General features: G+C 38.2%; 1 protein-coding gene across 4 annotated transcripts in view; it reads left to right on the top strand.

The window, feature by feature from the left end:
- The window catches only part of LOC129352075 (dnaJ homolog subfamily C member 13-like), a 34455-nt gene that overhangs the window by 6856 nt on the left and 6747 nt on the right, over positions 1-20852 (top strand). For 3 of the 4 annotated variants that reach the window (XM_055020908.1, XM_055020911.1, XM_055020912.1), the window contains exons 3-41: positions 4833-4908; positions 5621-5770; positions 6000-6041; positions 6455-6655; positions 6771-6977; positions 7543-7638; positions 7803-7894; positions 8044-8213; positions 8641-8720; positions 8794-8963; positions 9051-9083; positions 9713-9812; positions 10418-10525; positions 10640-10795; positions 10890-10946; positions 11037-11158; positions 11301-11376; positions 11506-11601; positions 12681-12821; positions 13610-13627; positions 14794-14876; positions 15055-15208; positions 15300-15403; positions 15495-15654; positions 15737-15799; positions 15881-15982; positions 16790-16894; positions 17041-17243; positions 17340-17424; positions 17512-17666; positions 18239-18284; positions 18372-18526; positions 18634-18835; positions 18915-19030; positions 19546-19624; positions 19702-19837; positions 19932-20116; positions 20215-20289; positions 20488-20607. In XM_055020908.1, coding sequence (XP_054876883.1) covers positions 4833-4908; positions 5621-5770; positions 6000-6041; positions 6455-6655; positions 6771-6977; positions 7543-7638; positions 7803-7894; positions 8044-8213; positions 8641-8720; positions 8794-8963; positions 9051-9083; positions 9713-9812; positions 10418-10525; positions 10640-10795; positions 10890-10946; positions 11037-11158; positions 11301-11376; positions 11506-11601; positions 12681-12821; positions 13610-13627; positions 14794-14876; positions 15055-15208; positions 15300-15403; positions 15495-15654; positions 15737-15799; positions 15881-15982; positions 16790-16894; positions 17041-17243; positions 17340-17424; positions 17512-17666; positions 18239-18284; positions 18372-18526; positions 18634-18835; positions 18915-19030; positions 19546-19624; positions 19702-19837; positions 19932-20116; positions 20215-20289; positions 20488-20607 — 4519 coding nt within the window. The remainder of the gene's footprint in view (positions 1-4832; positions 4909-5620; positions 5771-5999; positions 6042-6454; positions 6656-6770; positions 6978-7542; positions 7639-7802; positions 7895-8043; positions 8214-8640; positions 8721-8793; positions 8964-9050; positions 9084-9712; positions 9813-10417; positions 10526-10639; positions 10796-10889; positions 10947-11036; positions 11159-11300; positions 11377-11505; positions 11602-12680; positions 12822-13609; positions 13628-14793; positions 14877-15054; positions 15209-15299; positions 15404-15494; positions 15655-15736; positions 15800-15880; positions 15983-16789; positions 16895-17040; positions 17244-17339; positions 17425-17511; positions 17667-18238; positions 18285-18371; positions 18527-18633; positions 18836-18914; positions 19031-19545; positions 19625-19701; positions 19838-19931; positions 20117-20214; positions 20290-20487; positions 20608-20852) is intronic. The other variant, XM_055020909.1, reaches the window with a different exon arrangement.

Raw genomic sequence — 20852 nt, 5'->3', positions numbered from 1 at the left:
TGAAAGACATAATTATGACCTCTTTGTGCTCGTGATCATAGTTTACTAAAAGTCTTGTGACTGACTTGGAAGTTACTGGGTCGTTATGTTTGTGTCCTGTGAATGGAAGGCTTTTCCTTTCTGTAAATGATTCTCCATGGACTCTTGGTCACATTTAAGAGTTTATCAAACATCCATCCATTCATCTTTTTGTGCAACCATCCTTTGTTCTGCTCATCCATCTCTGCATTTATCCATTCCTCTATTTCTCCATCTTTCAACCCATAAATCCACCTGTTTCGACCCACTAGTGTCTACTCAGTGCGCCTGCAGCTTGGTTCAGCCTTACTGTTATAAGAATTTTCCATCAGTGACAGTTCTGTGCTACCAACTACACAGAAAGGAGGGTAGAGGAGAGCTGTACCCTCCTTTCCTGGGGTTTGAAGCATGCAGACTCGGCCTCCAAAAAACACCACCTAAGAAGACTGTCACTGATTGGTTAGGGGGCGGTGTCACTGGTGGCACCACAAGCGATTTCATTACAAAACTAACAGTGACTGAGTTGGACAATAAGTCATAAACTGAATGTTCAACAATGCTTTCATGTCCTCCCATTTGTCTCTGTCCATTCATTCATTCATTCATTGTACGTTTGTCTTCCTTCCTGTTTCCCTCCCTCTGGGTCTTGCAAATTTCTCCATTTAAAGGCTTATAGTGGTTCAAGCATCTGCCATAAAATCCAAGTTAATGTTCAGTCTTTTTATACCTTAAACAATGTCCACTGCAAATTATGGGAATTATGGGAACATCATTTAGAAAAATTTTTCAATTTTGACCTGAAATATGCTTAGAAGCCAGGCTTAATCTTTAAATATTTATGTAATCATAACTTCTTTTTGTGCATTCATATGTAAACCACAGCCTGTATTCACTCGTCTCTGAATGCTGTCGTAGCTTTAGTGTTACTGGAAAAACAATTTCATTATGTTGGTGTTTTGACTGATTTTTGCTGCATGGGCTGTCAGTCTTGTGGATAAAATGATGTTTTGATTGCATATTCATATGTGGAGAGGTTACTGGGCTCTTTTTCAGTTGTAGTTTGATTCTTTGTGAGCAATGTTTGTTCAGTATAAAATGGAGTTGTACTTATCTGTGCTTTTCAGTCTGTATTATTTGTGTAAAATAGGGAATAATTTGCTTATAGCTGGGAGGCGGTAGCAAGGAGTCCTCTACGGGAAGTTGCCTAATGTGATTTATTATGAAACTTTGGAAGGAAAGAAAAGCTTTAAAGACATGCGGTTTGGTCGCACCATCTTGAGAACAATGCACTCCAAATGAAGCTTGCTGTATGATGTACTTAAATGATGAATATAGAAAATCTATACTAGGATACACATCACATGAGCTCTTTGTGCTTTGGTATCTTAATTGAAGGATGGAAAATTGGGTTTGAAATTGATTTATTCCTCTATTCTCTGAGCTGGAGCAGAGGTAATAATATGGCCGAAAAGAAGACTTGACTCCATGCAAATCCTAATCTTATCATCTTACAGTTTTCATTCTATGTAATCAAATTACAGCATGGCGCTGATGAATGGGATATCTTTATTTTTACAGTGCAGATGCAGTGCAATAAGGCTTGTAAAAGAACTTGTGATAGTTCAGGTTCCTCCAGGTTGATTTACGTGTCTTACAGGGAATGCAAATCTGAGATTTATTTGTGAAATCAAACACCTGTGTCACTTTTACCTGACTGGTTACGGAATCACTGAGTTAACTGAATAAATCCTATCTGTGGTGAGATGTCATAAGCAGTTTTCTGAGTCTTTTAGTGCAATTATTGCTGCTATATCAAATTAAAAAACAAAAACAAATTCTGGGCATAGTGCAGTCATGAACCCTGCTTCTCAAAGGAATTGGTCAAGGATATTAAGATTTTTTCACTGTGCTAAAATAGAAAGTCAGCCCACAGTCTATGAATAATTAACTGACTTTGTGCTGATGCTCAGTTCTGACCAGTCTGAACCAAGGTCAAGATTGAAGAGGAGATGCATGGCCCCAAAATATCTAAACCAGAAGCGCCCCAATGAGTGCAGGTGCATTTTTAAAAAGCAGATCGATTTTCTGCTTGGTATTGGAAATGGAAATATGCCAATATGCATGCAGTCACATTACCTAAACTTAACCATGTTAAACCAAGATGTCTGGGTTTTTGACTGGTTAGCCAAAATGGAAGATTTGTACTAGACATGGGATTTCTGGCTTGCTTACAATATTCTCATGGAATAAATACCTACACTACAAATACCTCATTGCATGGTGTGTAGGCATACATTTATAACCAACTTGCAGTAATATAATGTTTTTGCTTTTATTTAAAGCAGAAAAAACCCATCAATTGCAGCAGTTAGCATAATGTTATGCATGTCTGATTTTTTTTGTTACTGTCATTTTGACAGAGTTAAACAGCAGTATAGAATAAACACCTGCTAAATTTCAAGTGCCTGTAGTGTAGAATATCTTTTTTTTTTTTTCAAAACTAATTGTTTAGCTCCTTTCATTTTCACAGAATGCCTGTCGTTCTTTTTTTCAATACTGTAAATATTTCCAAATCAAGGTGAGCGGAGTTGGAGAAACCTCCAAGGCCTGGAGGCTACACTGTTGTTTGCTAGATTCCACTTATTTTGGTCCTCCTATCACTTTAATTCACCAAACGGATGAATCACTTGGCCTCTTATCTTTATTGTCATTTCAGTGGTGATGGTACTTTGGAGTAAATTTACAGGGTGCATGACGCCAATCCTAATGTTCTACTTTAGCCTCGCCTCAAGTCACTGGCTGTCCTGTCTGTTTTTATTTGTCAGGCACTTCAGTCTCAGCTGCAAATGCATTATGTAGAAGTAGCCTCTCAATTATGGCTCCCACCCCCAATCTGCTCCCTAGTAGTTGGACAGCTGCTGAAACGGTCTGCACCACACCTCCTGTTGTCCTGCCACAATGAGGATGTGCAAAAAGAAAAGATGTCAAGTCAGCATGTTCTGCGAATAGTAGCAATATAAGGAAAACGGCATGAATGTAGAACTGACTGGCATGTTTCTTACATTTAAACTTTAAAATCTCTGTTTTACACTATGAAAGATGTCCAATAATTATTAATCTTCAAATCCATCAAAAGAATGCGATGAATTACTCGACCGTGCCAAGTGAAACTATTGCCAAACCGCAACAAGACGCACTTTGATTTGGCTGTTGGTTCGCACACATCCCCACAAGCATTCACTGTTTGGCACACACACGCATATCTTTCACACTTCCTTCCTACTGTGTGAGAAAGACCAACTATTATAACGCTTAAAGAATTAATGTTTGTTGCTTCTGTGTCAGTGACTCATTTCATAGGATCCAAAGTCGCCAACATCAAACCGTTACATTCTTGGTCATTAAAAGGATTGAGAAAACAGCAAATCTCAATAGTGATTAAAGCTTCTATTGCCTTTACTGGAATCTGTGACTAGTGATGTATTGATGGAAGCAGTTGGTGAAATGTTAGTCATCTCTGTATCATATTTCATATTAACTCATAAACATGCCTGGAAATGAGAAAAGCAAAGATGGACTTGATAGCTGAGTGCTGTTTGTGTAATTTTTGTCTTTCCAAGCGCTATACCTTTACATGTTATTATTTTGGGCTAATGAGTCACTAGAACTGTTGTTTTTTTTTTTTAAGGGAAATCTTAACACATTACTGAATTAGTGAAATTAGGAGCCAGGTTCTCACATCTTAATTTGTCTCTGATGTAAGCAAAATTATTTATAAAGACTCAAGTATATATAAGTACATCCCACTAATACACTGCCTGGCCAAAAGAGAAGTTGCATCCAGGAGTTGACTAAGCAAATGGGTGAAAGGCTCCCATTGGATAATTACTGGATAGGACATTATCTTTCAACTGACAAGTTATGTAACCCCAGCTGATGTAATGTGGAGCTTCTCATTGCTTAAAAAAACATGTTGAAAGACACATCCTGTGGTTGTGGAAAATATGCAAGTCTGTTTCAGAAGGGTTGAATCATTGGCACCAAGCACAGAAAACATCTATAGAGCTCGCAGAAACTACTGAGTTTGGGTTGAGAACTGTCCAACAAATTAAAAAGTGGAAGAAAAGTGGTTGGAAAAAATCTGGAATGATCGTGATTGGTGATCAGTTAAACATTAGATGACGCCAAAGTGAAGAAAAACAACAGTAAAACTCAGGGCTATGTTTAATGGGGACAGTAAAATAATTTTCCATGTGTATAATGTGAAGTCCTCTTCACATTATACACATTTTGGATTTTGATTGAACAGCTGTGAGGCCATAAGAAAGCCACAAATCAGTGAGGCTATCCAGAGGAAAAAAGCTTTAGTTTGCAGGGAGGATAAAGATTGGATTCTGGAGGACTGCAAGGTCAGGTGATCTGATGGCTCCAGATTTACCCTCTTCCAAAGTATTGGGTGCATCAAGATAAGAAAAGAGGCAGATCATAAATATTCTTCAAAACTGGTTTTGTAACAGGTAAAACAAGCTAAGATAAGGTGTTGGTGATGGCCTTATCAAATCCCAAACTCAGTTTTGTAGTATATCCAATATTTGAATGAATGCTACAAATTCTGCCACACAAATAGGCAAAATATCATAAGCTCATTGATTCTTGCAAAGTGTGTTGCTTCTTAAGGGGCATTTAGCCAATAAATTTAGAGTTTATGAATATATTTTACCTTATCTTAATGTCTAAAGTACAAAAAATGTACAAAGTATAAAATTGGGCCACAGGAACTGCATATTCTGACTTGTCTCCTCTTTATGTTGCAGATACAAGCGAGTTTTTTCAGTGGGGACGCATGGCATTACCACTTATAACCCGACCACGCTAGAAGTAACAAATCAGGTCAGTACGTACAAATCGGGCTTTACAGAAACCCTTTGGTCTTGCAGGAACCCCAGTCTGACTGCTGTTGCTGACTGAGGTTTTGTGATGCACTTCAAATGGATTTTTAGCTATTAAAAATCCACTTGAAGTGCATTACTTCAAGCTGTGGTCTGCCTTCACATACCATAAGGTTTTAGTATGCTGCAGGCGAAGATATGTTTCAATACTGATCAGGCCAGGATATGAAATATATTTCATAATCAATAACCATTCAGCAACTCCTCCTTGAAACCTCTCATTCTAATAGATTACTTTAAGTTTCATGAAATACTCTAAAACAAGATTTTAAGTGACAAAATGATAAATGAATGCAGAGTATTGGTGAGAACTTCTTTTTTTTTCTGTTTATATATTTGTATTAGAGGTGCACTGAGAATGAGATGGTGAACAACTGGTCTGAAACCCAGAAATAAAATGCTTTTCAAATCAATGAACTAACATTCCCAAACTATCAGTTTCTGTTAACTAAAGGTGTGGAAGTTGTCGCTGAGTAAATAAGGCTTGCGTTGTCATTGTTATTTATTTATTTTTTGAGGATATAATTTGCTCAAAATGGATTTGATTAAAATGGAGCTGAGAAGTCAGCCACATATTGAAACGAGGGCGCTCCTGCTTTGTATTTTGCTATAAGTCAGTTGCGTGTTTATTTAATAGCTTTCTCTGTTGCCAGTGGCCTTATGGAGACATCTGTGGCATCGGTCCAGTGGGAAAAGGCCAAGGGACAGAGTTCAGCCTCACATTCCGTAAAGGCAGCGGCAAGAAGTCAGAAACGCTCAAGTTCTCAACGGAGCACCGGACAGAGCTGCTCACAGAAGCACTGGTCAGGAAAAATACTCATGCACAATATTTTGTCTATTGTTTTTGTCTGTGCAGCATTCAGTCAGGTTTTCCAAATATTTTTATGAATGTCCAAATGATTCTCTAGTTTTGAAACACAAAAGTGAATCAGCAGATAAGGTGGATTCAAATTGTAGATTAGTGAGTGTAGCATTGGAAAATGCCAACAAACATGAATTTTGTTTTTGTGTCTTTCTATTTTTGATTTGCAGAGATTCAGAACTGAGTTTTCAGAAGGGAAGATTACTGGAAGGGTAAGTACTGATATTTAATAAAGAAACTAAAAATAAGGGCATATGAAACTCACTGCATTCAGATTTTTGCTAAGTAAATAAACACATCCACTTTCAAATGAAGGTTTTAAAAAATCTCATTATCTGGTCATTAAAAAACCTTAACATTGTGAAGATGAGATGAAAAATGTGCATAAATGCATGTAAATAGCAATATTTAGTTTACTAAAATTTCTTGACAATCCCGGGAACTGAGCGAAAATGTATACTTCTGGAAAAACGAGTTCACACAACTAGTTGAATCAGAACTAATGTTGAGAAATATTATTAGTTTTTTTTTTTATCTTAGCTTTTCTCAAAGGTAAAGTCTTGACCTGAATGTTTGCATTATTAATGACTTGTTTTATAACCTACGTGTGATTAACATTTCACAGCGTTACAACTGCTACAAGCATCATTGGAGCGACACGCGGAAGCCGGTTAATTTAGAGGTGACCCCTGGCGGCATCGACCAAATCGACCCTCACACTAACCGAGTGGTGTGTTCCTACGACTACAGAAACATAGAGGGCTTTGTCGAGGTTTCTGATTACCAGGGAGGCTTTTGCATCCTTTACGGTGGCTTCAGCAGACTGGTATGTATCATTAAAAAGTACATAGAAAAGATTAATTATGTGCTCAGGTGTCTGTTTTTATCTTCAGTGTACTGGCTTTTCAAATTCAGGATTCTCAGTCACTTGTTTCTTTTAGCATTTGTTTGCCTCTGAGCATCGAGATGAAATCATCCGGAGTGCCATCGAACATGCCGGAAACTACATCGGCATCATGCTACGCCTGAGGAAGGAGGCTCTGACCTTTGAGGGTTTCGTGACAGACAGGTTGGGAAAGTACAGCTCAGACGAAAGCATCACTTCTCTGGCTGAGTTCGTGGTGCAGAAGATCACAACACGGCACTCGGTAGGAACTATAACAAATATTTTATACATTAAAGATTCATCTGACTTATTTTATTTAAACATGCACAAATTGATTTACTGGTTAGTTTGGAGGGACCATAGGACAAGTTATCAAATTTTTGCTTGCATGATGAAACTATCTCCACTGTGGAAATGTAGGCTTTAGTCTGATCTTGTGTTGGCTTGTATCCATTTGTTTTTAATTGTGGAATATATTGGTGGTAACATACCAATATGTTCAGAGAGGGCTTTCAAAATTATATTGGCAAATTGAAAACATGTCTCCAAACAGCAAAAGTCTCTGCTGGCACAAGGAAAGAAGTTCCTTGTGCCAGACATTGATAATTTGTCTTTCCAGACAAATTTGTTTTGTTTTACTTCATTTCAGTACTTCTACTTGGTGTAAAAGTTTATATACCAAATGTAACTTTTTAGATCATATCACCCATTCTGCAATTGGGTCCGTTTGACTTTGTAGGATGAAATATTTAATTCAGTGTCAGCTGCTTGCTTCACAGCTAATGTTTGTTTGTATTATAATCTCAGTGTGTTGTTTTGCTTTCCAGGAGCCGGTTAAGCGAATCCTTGCCCTCACAGAAACATGTCTAGTGGAGCGCGATCCTGCTTCCTACAATATAGTCACACTCAAACCCTTTGGAGAGGTGAGATGTAACACACACGTCATAAAGTTTTAATAATGTTACTGCTCAGTTTTACTCTGACAAATCTAAATGTTGTATTATATTTGTTTCATTGTGATTAACTGCAAGTAAACATTTAGAATTGTAATGTTTTTTTCTCCGACTCTGTGTTCCTGCTCCCTCAGGTGTTTGCACTCATCTGTGATGTAGATAACCCTCAGGTGTTTACAGTGGAATTCATCCGAGGCCAGATTAGGAAGTACTCCTCCACTGAAAGGTCTACAAACACAAATCTCTTTCTGTGTTTGCTTTAGATTTACAACCCTGAGTGTTTTTTTTTTACTTTGCATAGGTGTGGGTGTGCTTCACAGCCTTTAACCTGCTTTGCACCCAATAACCGACTTGTTTTTTTAAATGTGTGTCCAGGGACTCCCTTCTAGCCAGCCTTCTGGATGGAGTCAGAGCATCGGGCAACAGGGATGTGTGTGTCAAGATGGCCCCCACGCAGAGAGGACAGAGATGGGGTTTGCTCAGCATGCCGGTGGATGAGGAAGTGGAGAGTTTGCATCTTAGATTCCTGGCAGCGCCTCCTCCTGGTGAGTTAAAGCTCTTCTTCTGAGTGGGGTTTCATTTCAGACAGAAACACTAAACTTTCCAATATCTATTTTTAATTAAAATGTTGCTGTTCCCATTAACCTATTCTACTGCAATACTCCAAAATGCACATAAATATTTCATAGAAATATGACGAAATGAGTATAGAGACAGTTTTATGTTCATAAAGAATGATGCTCATATTTAGACTTCTAAATCTTTCAGGAACAGATGTCAGAGTTTAAAAGAATCTTTCTTTCTTTGAGGTTTTCAATAAGTTAGTTGAATGTTAAAAAAAGATTATCGTAAAAACGTGTTGGTAATATTGGCAAACCTCCCAAAAGTCTTGTAAATGTAATTCTACAAAAGTTAAAATTTTTTCAGAAAGTCTATTTCTTTTTATATTTAAACCTTTTCTGCTTTTCTCAGGTGGAAACTTTGCAGATGCAGTGTTCAGATTCAATGCCAATATATCGTACAGTGGCGTTCTCCATGCGGTTACCCAAGATGTGAGCTTGATCAGTTTTTGTTTCTCTGTCCAGCTTGGACTCGGACTGAAACCCTTGTCTTTTTTCGGTCCAGGGTCTTTTTTCTGAGAACAAGGAGAAGCTCATCAACAACGCCATCCTGGCCCTGCTAGCCCAGGAAGTGGAGCTGCCAGCTCTGAACTCGGAGCTGGAAAGCCATTTCCAGGCCATCCGACGGTTGGTGGCCTCCAAGGCTGGCTTCCAGGCCTTCACCCAGCTGCCTAAGTAAGATGGCATCACTTTGTTCTTCTTTTATTAAAATCTTGCCATGCTGAGCTGCTGATGGTAACAGGCATGCTCTGTTATTCCAAGGTCTGGTCAAGGGTCTGGACTCACAGATGCAACGTAAATATGAATCCATGCATCTCAGTCTGCCCTTTTTGTCTGCATTTCATAAAATTCCCCTCTTTTTCCACTGTCATCCGTCACTTTTTATTGAAGCTTTTAGACAAGCAAATCAGAAATTAGATCCTTTTCAGCCCAACAGTCTGTGTTAATACATCTTGGTCTCCTGTCGTCAGCATTTTATCATTTTTGTTTTTACGCTTCCATTTCACTTTTCATTATTTGCTTTTGCCCATTCAGGTTTCTGCTCCTTTTTATTTATTTTGGCATTCTTCTTGGGTCACTGAGATGTATGAGAGGAACTGTAATTGACCATTTTTCCTTGTAGCTTGTGAGGCGGAGGAGCCAGAATTGGCTTCCCTGAGAGATTCATTGCTGTTGTAGCTTGCTGTTTCCTCTTACAGACTCATAAAACACCCAAACATTTAAGAAATTTTTTTATTATTATTATTGTTTAAGCAAAAGAAACAACAAGTCACTTAAGAAGCAATGAATTATTTGTGTATCCAACCCCAGACCGGCATTTATATTAATTTGTTGGTTATTCTCATTAGCAGTGATGAATTTATTGGCGCAAGGTCATTCTTTTGCATTTTATTTTACTTTGTATATGTGTTTGTATATTGCAGGTTCAGGGAAAAGTTGGGAGTAAAAACGGTCAAAGCTTTAAAAAGGAACAACAATGGTGTGACTCATGCTGCTATTGACATGCTCTGTGCTCTTATGTGTGTAAGTGTATTTTAAATATTATTTCTGTTGTATTTACAGGATCCTCCATGATCAATAAAAACTCTGTAAATATGTGAAAAAAATTGGCTAATTCAGTACCTTTATACAAATTATTTTAAACATGGAAAAAATATTCAAATTTTTAATTTCAGGACTTTTGGGGAAAAACTTCCTCTACTGACACACCTAAAGATTCCTTGAAATTGTGTATGAGCATTTATAATTTACATTTTGTTAACTTGATCAGTGTAATTTCTTGTAAAATAAGTAGATCCTTTTAAACCATAGTTCTTTGGGAGGCTTGCCCTACCATTACAAAAGTGAACATGTCATCTCCACTCTTTGGGAAATATAGCCAATCAGCACTGAGGAAAATAAATGTCGCTTCTTGGCTGGCTGCTTTCCAAACAGCAGCCAATAGCATGTCAAGTAGTGCTGCACCTTAGTGTTGGAGTTTCCTTAGCTGCATTCCCACAGAAAAAGCCACAAAAACTGAATTAGGCATCCACTATGTTGCAACAACAGATGAATAGGTAGAAGTAATTGTGGAGGGGGTTGCATCATAGTTTACAATCAGTGAGATTATTGTTTTGTTTTTTTTGTAGCCCATGCACGATGACTATGACCTGAGACAGGAACAGCTAAATAAGGCCTCTCTTCTGTCCTCCAAGAAGTTTCTGGAAAACCTTCTTGAAAAATTTATCACCAATGTGGTAACTATCCTTCCTGTTCTCATGGGCTTTGCTGCAGCTTAAACTTAAATGCAGTTTGGTGTTCAGTTATGTTTTCTAAATGTTTTTTTCCCTCTTTTTATTTGTTTTTGACAGGACCATGGAACTGGAGCTTTGGTCATCAGCTCCTTATTGGACTTCTTAACGTTTGCGCTTTGCGCCCCCTACAGTGAAACAACTGAAGGGCAGCAGTTCGACATGCTGCTTGAGATGGTTGCCTCTGATGGGCGAACATTATTCAAGCTATTCCAGGCAAGACGGCTAAGGCTGCAAATAAATAACATTCTTTGTTACAATGAATGTTTTTCACTTGAAGTCACTTAAATCAAACTAATCTTGTCTCCAGCATCCTTCCATGGCAATCGTAAAAGGTGCTGGTCTTGTGATGAAAGCTATAATTGAGGCAAGTGTTTTTGGTTAAATTAACTTATTCTCTGAATTCTTGGCCATTTTTAACAGGTATTGATCTGTGTTTCTGAATGTTTATATTTAGGAAGGAGACAAGGAAATTGCCACCAAGATGCAAGAGCTGGCTCTGAGTGAAGGGGCCTTACCAAGACACCTGCACACGTCTTTATTCACAGTCAGCGCAGACCAGCGAATGCTCACCAACAGGTTAGCCTTCAATAAATGCACACATTATGTGCTTCTTTAGAGTGAAATAATTATTTTGAACTTAATTAGATGTTTTTTGTTGTTAGTCGTGACAAGCATGTAACTTAACATAAATGCCATATGTCTATTCTGTCTGTTTCAGGCAGCTAAGTCGTCACCTGGTGGGACTGTGGACAGCAGAGAACCCTGTGGCTATGAACCTCCTCAAGAGAATCCTGGTACGCTTCTGAACTCTTACATTGATGCTGGATGTGAAGAATGTCTTCCAATGTTTATCTGTGGCCTGCCTGTCATTTGTTTTGGTATTCTTGTACACTAAAGTCACTAATTTGCTTTAATGCCTGCAGCCAACTGGCCTGCTGGCTTACTTGGACAGTCCTGACTCAGTTCCAGAGAAAGACGTGGACAGAATGCACATCCGGGACAATTTAAAAATCGCTTCGGTATGTGATTTTGTTTCCCCTCGTCCCCAACTTTTTTCTTTTTTTTTATGGGTTGGGACCTGACAGTCATATTTGTTCCTATATCTTAAGGTTAAGAAATGTTTTTAAAAAGTCTGATTGTCCGCACTACTTCTTTCCTCAGCAATCATTATGATGCTAAAGCTCTTTCAGAATGTTATGCGCTATGTCCTTGAGCAAGAAGTTCTGGCCAGCTAGTTTTACAAGTTTTCTAGTGCAAGCACAGGCGCTGCAGAGATGACCAATCATGCACCAGTATGCATTTAATGTAGCATTATGTTCTTAAATGGTAAGAACCATTTGAGGAGTTCCTTCTGAAACAATCCAGGGGACGTGTCCCACCTGACCCCCTCAAACTCTGTGGGATGTATAAAACAGCAGCAGTGAATGGAAGTGTTTGAAAGTCCTGTTTTACTCATTGAGGTTAAAATGCACTACAGTAATGTAATGCGGTAGGCGCCAATGTTGAGGATGCCTTTGCTGTTTGTCCTAAAACATTTGTTGTAGGCTAATGCTACACATGTGCTGGTTGACAATGGAAACCAAGACACCTAGTGTCCTTATTCATTTATGAGCAAAGTGGAAATTGCTTTTATCATTTCCAGATCTGGGTAACTGTGGGGAAAAAAGAAATGGGGTATGGATTTTTCAAAATCCTTTTTCCAATTTCTAAAGTTAAAATATCTATTGATACTTAAATTAAATGATATTTTTTCAACTATTTCTCATGCAAAAATATAATAAAAATGAGCAAGCTACTTTTCACAAATCTCATCAGCTTTTCCTGTGTAGAGGATAGTTAGTGAAAATAAGAATGCGTACTCTATGAATAAGACATATGCCATGTAATTATGCATATATTAATGGTACAATTAACAAAGTTTGGCTCCAAAGAATATTTTTTGTGGGAAAATAATTTTAAAACTACTTATGTACACTTTGGGGTTTAGTAATTCAGTTATGTCACAAATTTTAGATTTTCTGTCCCAACATATTTTCATTTTAATTGCAGTAAACTATAAAGTAATTTTCTGTTACTCTTCTGCTCTTCGTTTCTGTAGGATCAGCTAAATCGCAACAAGGTGCCTGAGTGGCAGAGGATTGCAGGTAAAGCAGCCAAAGAAGTGGAGAAGTTTGCCAAGGAGAAAGCTGACTTGGTGCTGATGCATTGGAGGGATAAAATGGGCATTGCCCAGAAGGAGGTGAACATGTATTCTTTTATTAGAGCTCTTGCAGCTTTTGCCTTGAGACAGATCACTGCTTCTGTTGCTGGCTGCTAAGATGTTGCTCCTGCTGCTGATGTGAACCGCTGCTGCAGATCGCAGAGCCAAACTCATTCCTGCTGTTGTTTCGCATGACAGCTGTCTGTTGCGCCGCTGAATTTTACAGGCTATCATAGTGAAGATTTAATTTTTCATCTAAAGTATGTGCTCTCTTTTAGAGGCATTGCTGGGAACTTTTTCAAGGTTAACTTTAAATGGAATCTAAGTGTTTATAAAAACTGCTTTGCTGTTTGGCCTTAATGCGTGTTTTGCTGAAAATAAGTGGGTGGGTGTTATTGAAACTGGTACATAAAAACCTTGGTTCACTTTTGCTTGTTCGTTGATGTCTCGGTTGTTTAAATTCATTCCTCTTTCAGGTTTTCTGTTGCAATCTGACATCTTTTGCATCTTTACTTTTCAATGGCTCAAAATCATCAGTCAACATGAGTGTTTGATATGATTGCTCTCTTCACTGTTCCTCAACCACATACATCCATTTCTCAACCTTTAACCTGTTTTGTTTTGCTGTGATTAAAACACAGAAATCTACTCACCCTTTGAATATTAAAGATTTAGCTACAGCTTTGCACGTTAGTCTCTTTAATATTCACAAAGTAATGACCTATGATCCTTGTTGTGATTGATCTAAGGAACAATAACCTCTCTCTGTCTCTATCCCCAACCCTCATCTCTGTCACATCTGGTTTCTGTGCTGTCAAACAATGCAGCAGGACAGAAACAACTTGGTAAGTAGGGCTGACCAATGGGTTTCACGTGTTCCTTTTCATTTTGTTTTCTCCCAGTTCATAAATGCACCATTTTCCAGTTTTCATCTCACATTCTGGGGCCTTTTCTTTCCTCTGTTTTGCCATTTACCAGTTAGTATCCTAACAAAATGAAAGATGGAGGGAAAACAAAAACCGGGTGAAAATACAGTCGAGTAGATAATAAATCATATTCTACTTATATGACAGGCAGTTTCCAGAGATTAACACTCTGTGAATTAGGTGTTTGTAGCTTCCAGAAACTTACTGAAGGGTTGGATTGTAAATAAAACAAAAACTTGTCTAAAACAGGAGAACAACTTACCTAGAGTGGAATTTCCCATCCAGCACCGTTGTACTACACTTGTGGCATAATTTTTTCTTTGTTTTTTGTGTGCTACTATATGAAAAAGCAGATTCTATGATGGCTGATTTGGGTGTTTTAAGTAATATCTCATCCACATGAACAACTCGTAGCACTGCTACAGTAGACATGATGAGTGCATCACTTTATTTACCTCTCTTCTTACCCTGAAGTGCTCATTATTCTGGAAGAGGATAAATCTAGACTTATCTGACCACATGAGCTTCTTCCTTTGCTCCAGGGTCCAATCAAATTAATGTGTTTTTCTCTGGTCAGTGGTTTTCTTAAGACCACACTGCTGTATTTAACAAGTTAACATTAGGTAGTTAGTTGGGCTGTCTGGTCAGGTAACTAAGACTGACACTAGGTTTAGTTTTCACACCTTGATTGTAAAGATTTTGTTTAACCAAATAACTTAGATGTTTATCTCATCAGTGAGGAAAAAGTATAGCAATTTTCAGTCAGCTGACCAGCAATGCACAGCAACAGGTGGAAAATTGGGTAGCACCCTTTTAAGTCTGTAGCACTTCAAGCACCCTTTAAATGCTGATCAGGTTAACTAGATGAATAATTTATTTACGAGTACAGGGACAAAATAAAAGTTGAGTAAAATGAAGTGAAGTGGCAAATTGACCCCTGAAGTGTTTTAATTGCCATCATCTTTTTCTAAAAGTTTACTCATGTTTCTGTTTCATCTTCAGTTTTACTGAAATGTTGGAGATCTGACACTAAGCAATTAAACAAGCATTAAAAAGTTTTTTTTTGTTTTTTTTTTTGTTTTCAGAATCCAAACCAAAAGCCTGTCATCCTGAGGAAGAGAAGACAGAGAATTAAGATTGAAGCAAACTGGGAGCTGTTTTATTACAGGTTGCTCATTTTAATCACAAATAAAATTTAATATGTAACACAATGTCTTACTTTTATCATATTACCACAGCAAACGTTTGTAGCTGAAGTGCTGTTTTTTATTTTAAACATTCCTAAACTGTTTGGTCGAAATTATTTATTCAGCTTGTGCAAGAATAAATCCATTATGTTATTAAAGATTTCAGCTGGACCATGCACGCTCCAACCTCATCTGGAACCTTAAAACGAGGGAGGAGCTGCGTGACGCTCTGGAGGGAGAGATGCGTGCTTTCAGTGTGGACCGCGAGCTCGGCAACGCCACCGTCATCTCCTGGAATCATCAGGAGTTTGAGGTTCGGATACACTTCCACCCTGGATTAGTTTTTTTACTTGCTGTTCAGAAATCTGTGGGATCACAGAACATTTGCATGTAAATCTGTGCAGGTGAAATACGAGTGCCTTTCTGATGAGATAAAAATAGGAGATTATTACCTGCGTCTGCTGCTGGAAGAAGATGAAAATGAAGAATCGAATGCCATCAAGAGATCGTAAGATTCCAGTTCCCCCATCTGTCCACAGTGATTATTGAACACCAGTTCCTTAAAGTATGATTCATGTCGTGCCTCTTTTTATTTGCAGATATGAGTTTTTCAATGAGCTCTACCATCGCTTTTTACTCACACCCAAAGTTATGATGAAGTGCCTGTGTCTACAGGCGCTTGCAATTGTGTACGGCAAGTGCTTTGAGGAGATTGGTCCTTTCACTGACACAAAATACATTGTTGGCATGCTGGACCGGGTATGTGCTGGCAAACAATTGCAGGTGATAATTTTTTGCGTACTGTCCACAAGTAAATTCTGAAATTTTGTTCTTTTCATAGTGTACAGACAAATTAGAGAGGGACAGGCTGATCCTCTTCCTCAACAAGCTCATTCTTCATAAGGTAACCTGGAAAAAGGGAACAAATTTGCACAAGTGTGTTATCTTACATTCTTATGATTCCTTTTTATGTTTTTTTGTACAGAAAAATGTGAAGGATGTGATGGATTCAAACGGAGTTCGTATCATGGTAGACTTGCTTACTTTAGCCCATCTGCACACCAGTAGAGCTACCGTTCCACTTCAGGTAAAAACTGTAAAGTTATGAGTTCCTTCACTGAGTTTGGTTAGAAATCATTTAAGACCATAACAAATAATAATTCCAGTTGTTTTTCCACTTTAAAATTTTTACTAATATTGCACTAAAACTCAGTTTAAAAACTAAAATATTAAGAATGCAAGAAAATAAAAAGCTGCAATAACCTGACTGGATTAGTATGAACACCCTTGAATTTATACTTTTGATTCAGTTGAATGCTCAAGTCTTTTTTTTCCCATCCATACTTGCAAAAGCTCTAAGCATCCATCAGATAGCCAAGAGATCTATTTCTTACAGGTCACCACTCAAACTTTCATCTTGACTTGAAAATTTTGCATTTTTCTAACTAAAATTTACTTCATCCAAACAATATTTGATGTATTTATTTCAAAGAAATGGGGAAACTGAAAATGAAAAGTAACATCAGCATAGAATAAAACTTTGTTTTATGTGATCTTTAACTGCTGTAAACCCCCAAGTCATCTGCATTTTACAGTCTTGCAGGTTTTACAGATATTTCAATTTTGATTGGCTTGATTGAACTGTTTCCCTTTAAAACTGAAAAAGAAAATATTTCTTCTCTTGCTAAATTAATAAATCATATTATTACACTTATTTCTATAGCAATTATTTATAAAATTTTAACACACTTTTAGGTTTCACACCAGGTTTTGAAATCATTATGGTTTATAACCTTTATCAGTAGCCACTGGCTGCCAAAGACCCCAATTTAGGAACCTATGATTTAAAAATTGTCTCTTTTGTCTTAAACTTGATTCTTGTGTATTTCCACAGAGCAACGTTCTGGAGGCATCACCAGACATGAAGAGGGAGGGTGAGAAAGAGTGGTACTTTGGGAATGCAGATAAAGAAAGAAGAGGGCCTTTTAGTTTTGAGGAGGTGAGCAGTAGTCACATTGGCTTTTGGATCATCTTTTTCTTTTTTTTCCATTTATGCAGTTACTTTATTTTTTGTACTACTTGTATATGCATTTTTTTCTTGTTTAGATTCTAGTTCATATGCAATCTTTTCTTTCTTTTTTCCAGATGCAGGAGTTTTGGAACACAGGTGTCCTGACAGCAAAGACGCGCTGCTGGGCTCAAGGGATGGACGGTTGGCGCCCCCTACAGGCCATTCCTCAGCTGAAGTGGTGCCTCCTGGCTACAGGCCAGCCAGTGATGAACGAGTCCGACTTAGCGACAATGATCCTCAACATGCTGATCACCATGTGCTCGTATTACCCAAGCAGGTAATTGCTACTTCTTTCCTGTTCTTTTCCTCCAGTTTTAAGAAAAAAACTCATGAAGACTAATAATCTGTGCAATTGCTTTTATTTCTTGTGCAGGGACCAGGATAACGCCATCATCCGACCTTTACCTAAAATCAAGAGGATGATTAGCGACAATGCCTGTCTCCCACATATTGTCCAGGTATGCCTACTGTTTAGGTGCTGCAGGTGTATTATACCTGGGCAGAAATTAATTTGTTGATTTTTCTTGTTTTTCTGTTCCTCTCAGTTGCTGCTGACATTTGACCCCATTCTGGTGGAAAAGGTTGCCAACCTGTTGTACTTGGTGATGCAGGACAACCCAAATCTGCAGCGCCTCTATTTAACAGGGGTTTTCTTTTTCATCATGATGTACACAGGCTCCAACGTGCTTCCTGTTGCGAGGTAATAACGCATCACAAGGATAATTATTGAGGGCATGCATCATCTTGGAATATTGCTCCTTTCAGCCTGCATGCCTACTTCGAGATGAAACTCTGCGTTGAGTTTTGATTTTGTTAAAAACGTATAAAACATTTGGACTTTGGCTTAGTTTTAGAACAGGTGTGAAATATGACTTAAGTTGTTTTCCAGACCTGCTAAAGTATGGAAGAAGGAACCGGAGTCTGAAAAAACATTTCCATTTTCTATAAATTTCATCATTTCATCCATCTGGGATTTACATTATATCACAGACATATCCCAAGTGTCAGAAAATTACACCATTTGGCTATTTTCTCTGTTTTTTTCTTTTCTTTCCTTCCTCCTTCCCTATGTTTTTCACTCATAATGGTTGAAACATCATGGATTTTAAAAGGTAAAAAATCTGTTTTCACCCTTTGAACTGTGGCTACAAAGCAATAAGAATATTAGATATTAGTCTGGAATAGCCTACAATTTTCTCACCTAGATGCTTAGAAATCCTGGTGTGTAGGATGCATGAAATAAAATCTGTGAAATTCCTCTTTTCTCTTTAGGTTCCTGAAGTACACTCATTTAAAACAAGCCTTCAAATCAGAGGAGGTGATTATAATGACACTGACATTGTAATTCAAGATTCTGTGACAGAAAAGAGATTAAAATGTTATTTCATTCATGTTGCTTGTGCAGGCCAAAGGTCAGGACATTGTACAGCGCAGCGTTCTGGGACCAGCTTTACCAGAAGCCATGGTGTGTTACCTGGAGAACTACGAAGCTGAGCGCTTCTCTGAGATATTCCTTGGCGAATTTGACACACCTGAGGCTATTTGGAGCAGTGAGATGAGGTGAGAAGTGACGGCTGATTTGTAAAATGAGTTTATTTGTACCATTATTGTCATAGCAATTAATGCTTCTGTCATTTGATCTATGCCTGCTTCTTATTTCGTTTCAGGCGAATGATGATTGAGAAGATTGCCGCCCATATTGCTGATTTTAGCCCCAGGCTGCAGAGCAACACTCGAGCTCTCTACCAGTACTGCCCCATCCCTGTGATCAGCTTCCCTCAGCTAGACAATGAGCTCTTCTGCAACATTTACTACCTCAGGCATCTGTGCGACACCATCCACTTCCCCAACTGGCCTATAAGAGACGCTGTGAGTTTTCTTTACCTTTTGTGGTCTAAGACTCTCATTATTTAAGTATTATAATCAACTTCTGTGATTGCTAATGAAGGTGAAGCTGCTGAAAGACACTCTTGAAGCCTGGAAGCGGGAGGTGGAGAAGAAGCCGCCCTCAATGTCTGTGGACGATGCATATGATGTTCTCAACCTCCCTAAAGGACAGGGCCAGTGAGTGGAAGAAATCTACTGCTGTAATTTTCAAAGTACATTGCAAAAAAGTTAAACTGACTCAAATATTTTCATTCAGCCCCTTTTCATCAATATTACCGTTTTTGGTGGAACTGCATCTACAAGAGATTTGGGTGGTGTCAGCTTAAACACACCTGGAGATTGAATTTTTGCCTATTTTTCTTTGCAAAATAGTTAAGGTTCAATCAGATTGGATAGAGAGCTTCTGTGCACTTTCATTTTCAATCCGTGGCTCAGAACGAAATTTAGGTCTGGATTCTGAGTTTATAATGTTAACATACCAACAAGTTTTGATTGATCACAAAACGATGAACCTCTGAGGCCTTTACAGAACATCTGTATTTATTTTTAGGTGCTGAATGATGGCTGATGGTTTGACTGGATTTTATTTAGTTGCTGCAGAGTGACTGAGTCACGTTTTTTACATTTTTCTTTGAAAGAAATGTAGAAAACTATGTAAATAAACAATTTAATACAACCCTTTGTGTTTTCAGGCATGAGGAGAGTAAAATCAGGAAGGCTTACTTCAGACTGGCGCAGAAGTACCATCCTGACAAAAACCCAGAAGGAAGGGTGTGTAAAATGATTATTTTCATGAGAAAATTTTGCATAGGCGTAGAATCCTTATTGTATTTACTCTTGTCTTCCAGGACATGTTCGAGAAAGTTAACAAAGCGTACGAGTTCCTTTGCACAAAGTCTGCCCGGATTGTAGACGGTCCTGACCCAGAAAACATCATCCTGATCCTCAAAACTCAGAGCATCCTTTTCAATCGACATCAGCAAGGTTTCAGCATGGATTTAAGCATCAGATCTACCCATGTAAAAGCAGCCAGTGCTGATATATTCTGATAATACTCACACTTTGACTACTTCTCCAGAACTGGAGCCGTACAAATACGCCGGTTATCCCATGCTCATCAAAACGATCAAAATGGAGACCGACGATGAGCAGCTTTTCTCCAAAACGTCGCCTCTGCTCCCGGCCGCCGCTGAGCTGGCCTTCCACACGGTGAACTGCTCGGCTCTTAACGCCGAGGAGCTGCGGCGGGAGAACGGGATTGAGGTATCAGTATTTTAACCAATTCTGAATGTCGCCATGTTCAGATGAAATCTTCACCTCTACCCTGTTGGTTAATGAGCGGAAAAAATGTGTTTGTGCAGATTTTGCTGGAAGCTCTTTCTCGGTGTGTTGCTGTGCTGACAGCCTCCAGTAAGCCTGATGACATGGCTGTTCAGGTAACACATGTATAAGTTGATTGCTGGAAACATCTTTTCTATAATTTTATACAGGTGTTTTTGTATAGATAATTTAAATGCTATAAAAAATGTGAGAATTGTGAAATGTCAATCTTTAGAAGAGTAGAGTTACCCTTAAAGCCATGTTCTTTGTTCGCTGTAATTTCTAAAACCCGGTTTCTTTGGCAATTCCTTAAGGTGTGCGGGCACATCTGTAGGTGCTACAGTGTGGCAGCCCAGTTTGAGGAATGCAGGGAAAAGATAATCGAGCTGCCAAACATCATCCGGGACCTATGTCACATTTTGTTTTACGGAAAGGTGAGCATCCTTCATGGTCCACTTGTATCCTTGTAAAGTATTTTCCTAAAGGAGAAATGATCTTGAAAACATGATTTTTTTTTTTTTTTTGGTATTTAATTTAAATTTTTGGCATATTAATTGAGGCAATAAAATGTGTTGCAGTTTAACAGCATCTGAATTATTTGGGGGGAATAATTATTTGGCTGCATAGTCTAGCTTACATATGTATGATATAACACAAAATATCTATTTTTGTATGAGAA

The sequence above is a fragment of the Poeciliopsis prolifica genome, unplaced genomic scaffold, assembly GCF_027474105.1.
Source record: "Poeciliopsis prolifica strain line A6 unplaced genomic scaffold, Auburn_PproV2 SCAFFOLD072, whole genome shotgun sequence".
Taxonomy (NCBI): Eukaryota; Metazoa; Chordata; class Actinopteri; order Cyprinodontiformes; family Poeciliidae; genus Poeciliopsis; species Poeciliopsis prolifica.
Note: the sequence above shows the minus strand (reverse complement) of the source record. Positions and strands in the feature narration are given on the sequence as shown.